Source organism: Astyanax mexicanus, chromosome 10 (assembly GCF_023375975.1).
Source record: "Astyanax mexicanus isolate ESR-SI-001 chromosome 10, AstMex3_surface, whole genome shotgun sequence".
NCBI lineage: Eukaryota > Metazoa > Chordata > Actinopteri > Characiformes > Acestrorhamphidae > Astyanax > Astyanax mexicanus.
In genome coordinates, this window is record NC_064417.1 from 7,332,959 (window position 1) to 7,345,200 (window position 12,242).

A 12,242-nucleotide genomic window follows, 5' to 3' on the forward strand; every position below is an offset into this window, starting at 1 on the left:
ATCTACAAAAATGGAGATACTTGTTTTTCACTGGACAGCGACGATATGCCTTTTGCACATTTTGAGGTGCAAAATGAAAAACACAGGGATATAAAACATTCGTTGAATTCATTCCCAGGTTTACACTTACTGCCCAGATACAGAGGCAAAAGGCATGAACTAATTCTTTTAATTAAATCATGGGTGTGTTTTTGACATAACTTAAAATAAACCTCAATAAAATAAACCTGTATTTCAAAAGTGCAGCAATGTGGAAGTTTCCAACACTTCAAGGGTGTTAAAAATAATTGACAATTCACTACCAAGATAGCAATGAACGTATGATGGTTACCCATTGACGTAGGTATGTTCACAAGCACTGTTGCTATTTAAATGATACAGGTGTGAAAATAGACTATTGGCAGGGTATGCGATAGCAATGAGAATCACAACGCAACAGTCTTTAGATGCAAGGTGTAAACAGCCATTTCCTTTCATGATCTTTTTTATATCGTGATTGTATTATTTAACATTGTACACTGATTACTTATTCCACCAATCATGAACTCCACAAGACCTCTGAAAGTGTCCAAGTATCTGTTAGCAGGACATCCTTTAAGTTGTGAGGTCAGACCTCCATAAGCATATAGTAAGTGAGCCTTGGGTGCCATGACTCTTCATTTATGGAAGGTACTACATGATTGTTTTAGTCTGCAGATGTACATGACATTAGGCTGCATGTCAGCTGGCCAGGAACCCATTCCCCTTTTTGCTGAATCACGTTTCTACATGTATTTGCCAGTTTGCAAGACTGGACTCCATTTGTGTGTGTGTGTGTGTGTGTGTGTGTGTGTTTGTGTGTGTGTGTGTGTGTGTGTGTGTGTGTGTGTGTGTGTGTGTGTGCATTACGTTTCTCCAGAATCTAATAGCATTGTGTGTGTTTGTCTTACCTTGTGTGTTTAGGATCTGGTGGACTGGAATAAGCCCCTGGCCTGGCAGGTGGGTCACTTGGGGGAGAAATACGATGCATGGGTCCATCAGCCCGTGGACCGGCCCATCCGACTCTTTGGGAATGACTTCTTCGAGGCTAACACCAAAACATCATGGTATGAACAGACTGCACTATTACATTAGTTTCCTGTTTTCAGACCCCTGACCATGAATGTCTGTGGGGCTGATGGGATATGAGCTCTTGATAAACATGCAGTTAGACAGTTGCCCCACTTAAGAGCTGTGAAGCCTTCCTGTGCCCAAGTAAAAAGAAGGGACATGTTCATTTATTGAGAGCTGTGTTTTTTTTATATAGTGTATTTTTTATAGCTCTGGGGTGGCCCTATGGTCTAGCTGTAGCTTATAAAGAACAAAGAGGTCATAAGTTCAAATCCCAGCAAGGGCTCAACCATTTTTGTCAAAGGCCTCACTGTCTGGTGATGCCATGTTATAGTGGGATTGATATGGTCTCCTTTTTTGAGCGTATGAATCCGATTCCAGGTTATGTTCTGTCAGAGAGAGAGAGAGAGAGAGCGCTCAGTCAGAAACTTCCCTCCTTCGTTTCTTAGTTTTTACTATGGATGAATAATCTACTGAGCTCTGAGTTTCCCCTTCTGAAGTCTCCATTGCTCCAGCAGTCGCTCATGTTTAGTAAAACTGAGCTGGATCCTGTTTTAGAGGCTGTATGTGTGATGTAAGTACGTAAAGACGCGTGACGTGGCCAAACCCCCCCCCCCCCCAAAAAAACCCCAAAAAAACAAAAAAACAAAAAAACGACACCCAGTTTTTAGGATGAATATATTAGACTTAAAGCTGTTTTTAGAATGTTAAAAGTCATTATTGCTCCTTAAGAACAATATGTTTACTGGAGTATGACTAAATTAGAATTTATATTTAGAATTAATATATTAGACTTAATTTTTTTTTTTGGAATTTTAAAAGTCATTATTGCTCTGCAAGAACAATCTGTTTACTGGAGTATGACTTTAGCTACACAGTGTGACAGACTATGTGCTTTACAAATTTGTGGTGACTTTTATTTACATTAAAAACACATTAGCATGAAAATATGCTACTACATTAAGCCTTGTACTTTATGTTACATAACCTACTCTAAGGAAACTAATCCATCTCCAACAAAGCTTGTAAGCTTTATTTTTTGTAAAACACCTGTTGTTTCTGTGTGTCTTGTGTGTGTGTGTGTGTGTGTGTGTCTGTGTGTGTGTGTGTAGGTACATGGTTCCTGCTGTGTGGATGCCGCTGGTTATTTATCTGAGCTGGTACTGCTACAGCTTGTTGGCACAAGGAAGCACCAGAGTGTTTTTAACATCAGGTATCGCACACAGACACAGACGCACACACAACACACACAACACACAAACACACGCGCACACACACATGTTGAAAAAATGTTGATCACTTACTGAAACCCACATGCAGTACACAGTATATACATTAGGATTGTTCAGTGACTCTGGAATAACCTGTGCAAACATTAGTCTATACATTGTGTTTAGCTTTACATACTACAGTAATCTGCATTAGGCTCTTTAGCCAACAGTATTATCCCAAGTCAAAAATTGAAACAATGCTGGCCAAATCCTCCCTTAGCAAACCACTACAAAGAGCAGCGAGTTCAGTACCAGTAACTCTAATGGTTTTAATATTTAGTCAAAAAGTGAATTGCTTTGACTGTTTGAATGAGCTTTATATATATATATCATCACGTCACATCTCCAAAACAGCAACTTACTTACTAATGTAATTCCAAGTTAATTTTGGAGCATGCCTATTGGTCCATTCATCAATGTCACAATGTAAAGAGCAGCTGCCATATTCACATTATGTCAGAAAGTTTATGGTGTATAATTGATTTGTTTTATTTGACAGCATGAACTAATTTTATGTAAAATGTTTTGTTAAATATATATAAATAAATATATATATATATATATATATATATATATATATATATATATATATATATATATATATATATAAATCAGGGTACAGTAATTAACTGTACTTATGACAGAATATCTCAATTAATTATTAATTGACACTAGTTAATACATTATTGATCATTACTATTTTTTAATGTCTCAATGTCATGTTTAAGCTTTAAATTGAGCAATATTAAATAATGTCTTAACTAGTGTCAATTAATTAACTAATTAGTTGAGGCAATATTTAATTATTTAACAATGTTAATTACTGTTGTGAGTACTGCTCTTTGTGGCCCTTATTGTAAATAAGTACTGTAGTTATATATATATGTACTTATATAAAACCCTTCAGTAAGTGTTAACTGATTTTATTATTCATTCACTTTACATTACAAATTTATAATGTATTATTTATAATGTTTAGGTTTTTTAAAAACTTAAAATCTCCAAAAGGGCAAACTTACAGATTATAAAACATCTCATATTTCAATGGAAGCCAATGGAAAAAGGTTTTTTGGAGCACTTCTATTGCTCGAGTCATCATGAAATTCTGACACAATGTAAATAACATATTTATATTATGTCACTTATTTACATTATGTAAAGAAATGAAATATAGAAATTATTAAAAAAGGGTTTTGCATAACAATGAAGATATTTAAGCACACAATTAGAATTGTATACAATTTATATACATTATATATTATAATTTACTGGATATTCAGTTTTGATCAGTTTTCTTCAGTTCTGTTTCGTTATCATAAAATGACAAATATAGTAAAAATGGTAAAGACTGTGAAAAATCATAATAACATTATCATAATAAAAAAATGTTTGTATGTTTGAATGTTTTATGTATTCAATAAACCAGCACAAATGTGATCGTCTCTGTCTTTTTATGACTTAATTCATGTATAATACTACTCTCTCAAATTAAAGCTGTTAATAATGATAATAATGTATTAAAAGACAGATCTCTTGTCTCTTGTGTGTCCAGATTACTCCATCCCGATCCATAAGTACTGCTTTCCCCTCATCTTCCTTGTGGGAATGTTTTTGTGGTCCTTCATCGAGTACTGCATCCACCGCTTCGTCTTCCACATGCGTCCACCTGCACACAACTATTACCTGATCACCCTGCACTTTCTTCTGCACGGACAGCACCACAAGGTCAGAATTCATGAGCATATATTCTAAATATAATCAGCAGACACACTCTCATCAGACTCTGTAAAAGCAGTTTTACAGTACTGATCAATGTTTGGACACACCTTCTCATCCAGTGTTTTTCTTGATTTCTATATTATCATTTTTCTACATTTCGGATTAATATTAAATACATCAAAACAGTTAAAGGACATATATGGAATTACATCATAAATAAAAAGTGTTTGTCCTCCACAATCGCCTGACCTAAACCTAATCAACTAAGATGGTGATTTGGGATGAGCTGGAGCTTCATATTTAGCTGCTGATGAATAGGTATCTCTTTTTTATAAAGCTACTGAGAAAATACCAAGGGTTGTAAATGCTCATTGCTAGCTTACACCCCACTAACAGTCTATTTTCACGCTTTCCATCTGTGCTTGTAAATATATCTACGCCGATGGGAGTGGTGATCTGCAAGTTGGGTTCAGGTACATTTCTGGCCGACTGACTGAAATCAACGTAGACAGATGTTAACAGTCAGACATTCATTGCTATCTTGGAAGTGAATTGTGTGCAGTGCTCCTGAAAAAGCAATCCACAAAAGTGGGAGTGCACCTGGCTCTTAAAGGGAATGGCAAGTGACATGCTAGTTAATTGTGCGTTAGACCCAAGACCCAAGACCCTGATTAACTATAGCCTATAGATTGTTAAAATAGTGGCAAAATGTGACTACTTAGAAGAATCTAAAGTATAAAACATATTCTGGCTTGTTTAACACTTTTTGTTTGCAAAATAATTCTGCATATGTTCCTGTATAGCTTTAATGTGTTTAATATGAAATGTACACACTAAGAAAAGTAAGTACAGATTTGTACTTAAAAGGGTACAAAGCTTGTCGCTGGGGCTGTACCTTATTTTGAGGTACAAAAAAGTACCTTTCAGTGAAATTCCTTTTTTGTACCCATGGTTTTTGTGCCAGTAAAGATTATAAAAATTATAAACATTATCATCGACTTAATATGGCTCAAAAACTTGATGATCCAAAATTGTCTGGCTTTCAAATAAAAAATGTGCAATTAAAATATATATTGTTTATTAGTACAGTGATACAGAATACTGAATGTACCCTTTGGCTGCAGGTTAAATGGTACAAATTTGTACTTATTGCTGTTAGAAATGACTTTGTACTTCAGAGGGAACAAATCTGACCCTGTAAAGACTAATATTGTACCATTGAGGGGACAATTATGAAGAGTGTACCTCTGAGTACAAAAAAGTACTCATATCGTACCTCTGTTTTTTAGAGAGTATGATATAAAAAGTCATAAATAAAGTTACCAAACTGAATAAGAAGTTGTGTCCAAAAATAAGAATGGTGATGTAGGTAAATTTTCAAATAATAAATAAAACTCTGTTCTCTTTCCTCAGTCTCCGTTCGATGGCTCTCGCCTAGTGTTTCCTCCAGGCATTGCCTCTATAGTGATTGGAGCGTTTTACCTGATTCTGAAGCAGCTGTTGCCGGAGGGTCTGGCTGTGTCTCTGTTTGTTGGGGGTCTGTGTGGATACGTTGTTTATGATATGATCCACTACTACCTTCACTACGGCTCACCCCGCAAAGGCTCCTACCTGTACGGCCTCAAGGCCTACCACGTCAAGCACCACTTTGAGCACCAAAGAGCAGGTGTGTACTCAGCTCTCTCTCTGCTGCTGATTTGTGTTTATTCTGGTAGATCTATTTCTAAACGGTTAGTCGGTTCCTGTTGACTCTGAAAGTTATTTCTATCAGCATCTAATTACAAAAGCCCCTCTTATACCTAAAATGTATAGCCTTAGCTAAACAGTTTTTTTGTAACCTTATTTTTTTTCCCCTCAATTCACATACAGGCAGAAAAGACACAAAAATACATAAATACAAAGTACAGAAAAATACTAATTTGTATGAAAAGAGTAAATTAAAAAGATAATAAAAGAGAGAGAAACTAAATTAATCAACCCAGACTGTGTTGCAACGACTCTCTTGGTCCATTAACCTCCCCTGAAGCTGCGCCTGAAGTTTTAGCATCTCAGCCAGGACATCCTCCGAGATTCTGCCTCATCCATCCTAGAATAGACTTTAGAACTGACTTTCTCCTTTAATGACTTTGAGCAGGGATTTGCAATCTTGTCAAAAGTCCCAATATTTCTCTAAGAATCAACTCCAAATTTACTCCTTCTGTCATTTCTTTCGCTCGTCCACCAATCTTTCCCTGTAGCATTAGCAAGAGAAATGCTATGGCCAAAATCAGCTGTGCTCTCGCCTTTTTTTCTGTATGTTTTTTTTTTAATGTAATTTTTTTTACCCATAAGCCTAATCACCATACCTGCAATGTCTTCCGCTTCCATGCATATATATTATTCACTTTTTAATACTAACTTTCAAGTTCTGGGGTCTTTTCTTCACTTTTAGTTGGGAGACAGGTTCTTATGCTGCCGTCTGGCTGATGACGTAGTCGGAACCCCCAGCTATTGTTATTATCAATTATCTGACATAATACATGTTTACAGAAAACAGTACGTCACACCGTGTCTAACACAACAAAAGCAAGTCTGTGGTTGAAAGTAGCAGGCACCAGAAATGTATTTGGTAGTTAACCATATTTAGACCAGATTGCATACAATTCAAATTGTCAAAATTAGATTTTAGGTCAAAGTAAAAATCAAGCAAGATGTTACAAAATGAGTTTGTTTACACCTTACATTACTGTGTGTTGGATCATATTTGGATTTCTAAAAGCATGCTAAAAGCATAGAAATACAGGTAATTTGTGTTTTACCTGCAGTGTTCTATAGTAAATGGTTTCTAACTTGATGCTCATTGTCACACATATTAAGACACTATTTAAACAGAAGAAGGCTGTCTTGAATCTTTGTGCAGAAGTCTACAGTGGTTAGTGTTTTGCAGGACTGTTTGGACACAAGAGAAAAGTCACGACGGATGGGAAAGAATGGTGTCTGCTTTCTTTAGAATACCTGTCATTCTTTTAGTGTCCAGTGCCAGACATTCAGCTTAAGGCAACATATGTAGCATTCTTATCTTAAAAAACTTATTGTAACAGGAAGAATGGAGTGTTTGTCTTTCCCACTAGAAAATGTCATGTTTACAGAAACGGTATGGAGAGCAGAGTTTAGATGTCTGCCGTAGCCTGGCCCAATATTCAACATTCAAGCAACTCATAATTGTAGTTTAAAAATGTCAGTTTTAACTATCCTTACTAAAAAATGTGGGGTTTAACTTGAGCTTGGGATCATAATAATATACAAATTTCTAGGGTTGGGTTTGGATTTTTTGGGCCCGATCAAAACTCTAATGCAGAGATAGAAAAAGCATTTATTCTATTTACACGTGTTGAATGTGGTTCAGATTCATCTCACACCACTTTTTTTTTGGTTTGAGTGATCAAATCATAATCCAGTCACAGTGCGTCCTGTCTGTGTTTACCAGATTTTACATGGTAAAATTAAATCTGAAATACATCCAATCACAAAAAAATAAATCCTTCATGATATGATGACAGCCTTCATGATATTTACCACTTTCTGTTTATGTGTTCTTTTCTCTTTTCTCTAGGTTTTGGCATCACCACCACATTCTGGGATCATCCCTTCAACACAGTCATTCCAGAGCAGACATTTTAACACCTTCCTTTGCAACCGCATAGCCCCGCCCACAAAGCCCAGCTGCACCACCTCACCGGCTTCTTTTTTTTTTTGCTCTGTGAGTGAAACCTCACCCTCTGCTGCTCCTCCAAAGAAACGTCCCAAAATATATGTATCATCTTCTTCAACATCATCCCTATCACCGTTATTACCTTCATTATCGTCATCTGCCAATATAGGAGAGGCTGTTGGAATGTTAAAATATATCTGTGTATTTATATCTAATGAATTATGTTCTTTTAATGCAGATTTTTCTTTGAGGCACTGGAAACTTTAACCCCCCACCCCCCACCCAAAAGATCATGTAAATAGAAGTAGTGTGTAATAGGCAAGTGTGGGAGAGTATGTGGATGTGAGGAGAAGAAGGAAGTGAGAGAGTGCGTGAGCATGTGAGCGTGTGAGATTTAGATAGTAGTCTGAGCTAAATGAGCTAAATAAAGAATGCAGAGGTAGGACCTTCCAGTGTCTGTGCAGTGGCTTCCCATGCCATTGTCAGTGTGGAAATGTGCTCAGGAATGCCCCATTAATTTCCCAACACAAATCAACCCAACCACGCCATGCTTTCAATAGGCTTCTCAGTGTTGCTGCTGTCAGGATAAGTCCCAAACTCTGTCTGCTAGACTGTTTTCTGTCTGCTAGACTTTGCTGCTCTTCTATCTGACAACATTTATCGCTATTGTTGCTGATTATTCTTAAAAACTTAAATGATAACTCCAGAAATGTTCAAACTGTTCTTAATCTGCTGTATTTGTAGCATATGTTCAATTATCACGCACTATAATAATTTCTCAGCACTTAGATTAAGAAAAATGTTGCTGTAGTAGCTGGTATCCTTTGTTGTATCCTATAATGTATATGGAAGCCAGTGGATCAGCGTGTTATTTTTTTTCTTATCTAAGAACAATAAACGTCTAGACTGTGGTATCTGACTGTGTCATACAGATTCAGCAGATTGAGATCAGGTTGAAAAATACTGGAGGAGTCTCCAGACTGTCGAAAATTGTCAAATCAACCCCACACACTACGTTTTTTTGTCTTAAACTCACGGGACTCTTTTCTGTTAGCAGAACCCAGTCTTTTACGTCAGAAATCATTTTTACGTAATGTAAGATTTTCTTGTGATAATGCCAAGTTGACCTAGCAATAGAACAATGCCCTAGCCTGGGAGCCGCCGCAGCCATTTGACTCCTTGGGTAACCTGTTATTATAATATATTAGCAAGATGTTAAGCAGTGTTGCTTAAATAGAGATTAAAGGAGCAAAACAATGGCCCCTGGCCGTCCTGGACTGGGAAACGCAGGTGTTGTCATGTTGACAGAATTCGAACCCTTGAGGGGCGTGACGCCGGGTGTTTGGGACTCTCTGTTCCGGAGAGAGGGGGATTGCCTGGTTACTGTAGTTACTATGGGTATGCGGGGTCACGTAGGGCCGCGATGTTGTAGACGTTACCAGTGGCGACCCTGTCCTGGGTTGATGATGGGTTACCTCTGACCAGGCCGTGGAGAGGAGAGTCCACCAGCTGATCTCTCATTGGTTCGAAATTGTGCTGTTCTCCACCTCGTCCAGAGCTGTCTCTCTCTATTCTCTTTTTTTTTATCTCTTTCTCTCTCTTTCTTCATCTCTATCTCTCTTTCTTTGTCTCTCTCCCTCTGATGCTTTCTATCATAATTAATTAGTAAATGTGGTCTCTGTCTTTTGTTTTTTCTTATGTTTTAAATATTCCCTTTATTAAGGTTTTGTACTGTATCAGAAGTCACTACATGTAAGTCTGAATTGTGGGACCTTGCCATTAATGTATAAAGGGAACTGTGGCCTACTTTGCTGTGTTTTAACTGCTGTATAAATCCATTTATTCAGATGTCTAAACAGACACAATGAAAAAGTGATGCATTGTTTTGACCTTACTAAAAGGGAACACATCTTGGAACACTGAATCCTCCTCAACTTTTTAAAATAAAAGTTTTACAAAGTGTGTATTCATGCTAATGTTTCATCATTCCATTTACTCATAAAGTCCTGCAGTCCAAATAAAGACAGCATTTTTAAGTCATTTACTGCTTTTTTGTGATGTGACAGAAAAGAGTGCTTAATATTGTTTAGCTCCCACTCATGTGGGAGCCAAAACAGCTCTGGCCCATTGAGGTCTGATTTCCACAAGACCTTCAAATGTGTTCTGTGTTTTCTGGCACCAGAAAGACCAACATAATTTGTATATAATGCATATTGTATTACAAAAATGATTACGAAAATGATTAAAACCAAAAGCAAAACTTGTTTTTGTACATTTTGAGTGCATGATTAAAGCAGGTAAATTCAGTGCATCACTTTTATTGAGAGTGGTCAGTGGTACAATGATAAAAGCGAAAAATTCATGAGGTCACAGTTACCCTGTGTGTAGGCTTAAAGGCAAAGCCATCTAGATATAAAATTTTGATCTTTGTATAAAAATGACCATGATGTGCCTTAGAGCACTTCCTACCTCCCTACTCCTTCCTACACTCGAATCATGTTAACGGTCAGTGGGATGCGCTCAGCAGAACGTGTGTGTGTGTGTGTGACGTGCCTCCCACTGACCGGAGGTTGGATCCGGTTTGATTAAAGTACAAACAGTAAATATATGTACATTTGTTTACCTGTAAGCAAAGTTTTAAGTTTTAATTCTGAGAAAAATATTTTAAAGGAGAAAAAGCTTTAAAAATATGCCTCTAATAAATATGAAAATTTGTTTACTACTATATATTTTTATGTTGCAATAAATTTCTATGCAAGTGCACTTGTAAATAAATGTGTGTATATTTCTGATGAATGTTGTTTGTGATTTACTGTATGGACATTATTATTATTATTTTTTTAAAGTAAATGAAGTAAACAAGCAAACAAAATTAATTATTACCTTGGACATGTATTTCTAAAAATATATTCAGAGGAATATGTGGGGTGTGACAGACAAAAAACATGGTGTCCAAAGAGTCGATTTTAGAGGATTAGGAGAAAATAACTTATTTTTTCAGTAGAAGTTAATTTAAAAGGATTTTCTTCATTTTGGAGCAATTAAATAGACCGTACATAAAATTGACAGATTATACACATTATGATTGTCAGAATGTGTCATTAACAAAAAATACAAGGTTTTTAATTTTTATCCAACGGGGGAAATTTACATACATTTACTGACTGTGATTTGTAAGTAATACTCCACCACCCCACTGCTCCAGAGCTTAATGTTGGGAGACTTTATACCTCTCTCTAGGCCACACCTTTAGGCATAGTGCCAGGAGGTTCATTTGCTCATGGGTGCTCATAGCCAGCTCTCTTGGGTTCTATTTTTTTATTTCTTTGGTTTAACAATGAATTAATGAATGAATGAGCAGATGAAGACACGTTTGATCAGTTTGCTGTTCTGATATCTCCATGTTTGTAGTAGCTCGTATATCAGCTCCATTAGCAGCAACACAATTGCTCAGATAACCAGCAAAAGCTATAATATCCTCAAAAGACACCTACCAGACACAAATGATTAGAATTAGAATTAATAAATATGTGGCTTTGCAGGAATGGTGTCAGAAGTATACTGATGCTATTTAAAAAAATAATGTGGCCTCTAACTGCTCAAGAACACAATTGCTTTTAATTTAAGATCTTCAGGTATTGGTGTTGTCATTCCAGTGAGTTGATTTAGATGTTTGTTATTTGACGTACAAATGTTAAACAAAATAATAATAATACACAGCAATGGTATTGTGCACTTAAAATCTTATTAAATTAATTTAAATAAGCAATTTTTATTTAATTATTTGTTTATTTTTTATTTCACAATTGTTTTTGTATTTCTTTGATTATTTTTGGATTTGTTTGCTGGTATGTTTTTTATATACAGCTGTATCGTTGTTGTAGGGTGTAAGAGGGGATGTGAAGGTCTGTTCAGTTTCTCTTTACTGATTATAACATCATGTTCTACACAGCAGTTACCTGAAACACTATTTTCTCTGCACTTGTTCAGAAAGTGGTTATTCTTCCTTCTGAAACTACATTTCCATTCAGGCAAACCAGAGAGGAGAGAGGGCACAAACATGAGTTCTGGCGCCCCCTATAGGCATCAACCAAACACTGCAACAGTGGTTATCCTTTCTTTTACAGAAATAATGTTTTATTGTTGATTTAATAATATTTTATATTATTACACACGTGTGTTATGTGATGGTGTGGTATGTAAATCTGAGAAGCATATCGTCACTTTCTTAAATTTTTTGTCAAGATTGTGTTTTCCAAGACTAGGCTACCTTCAATTAACTAATTTACACAATACAAAAAAATACAATATATACATCAAGTCAAAAAATCTGCAATTGAAAAACAAAAAACAAACGATAACAAAGTATCAAAATGAGTAAAGTAAGACTAAAATCAGGGCTAAAATTTGGTAAAATTTTAGACTTCTAAGGTTTGAGGTTTTTGCAGTACATGATTCAAGGCTCATCCCTA

At 36.1% G+C, this 12,242-nt stretch overlaps 1 protein-coding gene across 1 annotated transcript in view; it reads left to right on the forward strand.

The window, feature by feature from the left end:
- fa2h (fatty acid 2-hydroxylase) overlaps positions 1 to 10,562 on the forward strand; it is a 53,511-nt gene extending 42,949 nt beyond the window's left edge. The window contains exons 3-7 of the mRNA XM_022683878.2: positions 943 to 1,085; positions 2,202 to 2,302; positions 3,913 to 4,085; positions 5,493 to 5,745; positions 7,672 to 10,562. Of these exons, the coding sequence (XP_022539599.2) occupies positions 943 to 1,085; positions 2,202 to 2,302; positions 3,913 to 4,085; positions 5,493 to 5,745; positions 7,672 to 7,739 (738 nt within the window). The 3' untranslated portion in view covers positions 7,740 to 10,562. The remainder of the gene's footprint in view (positions 1 to 942; positions 1,086 to 2,201; positions 2,303 to 3,912; positions 4,086 to 5,492; positions 5,746 to 7,671) is intronic.
- The last annotated feature ends 1,680 nt before the right edge of the window (positions 10,563 to 12,242 follow it).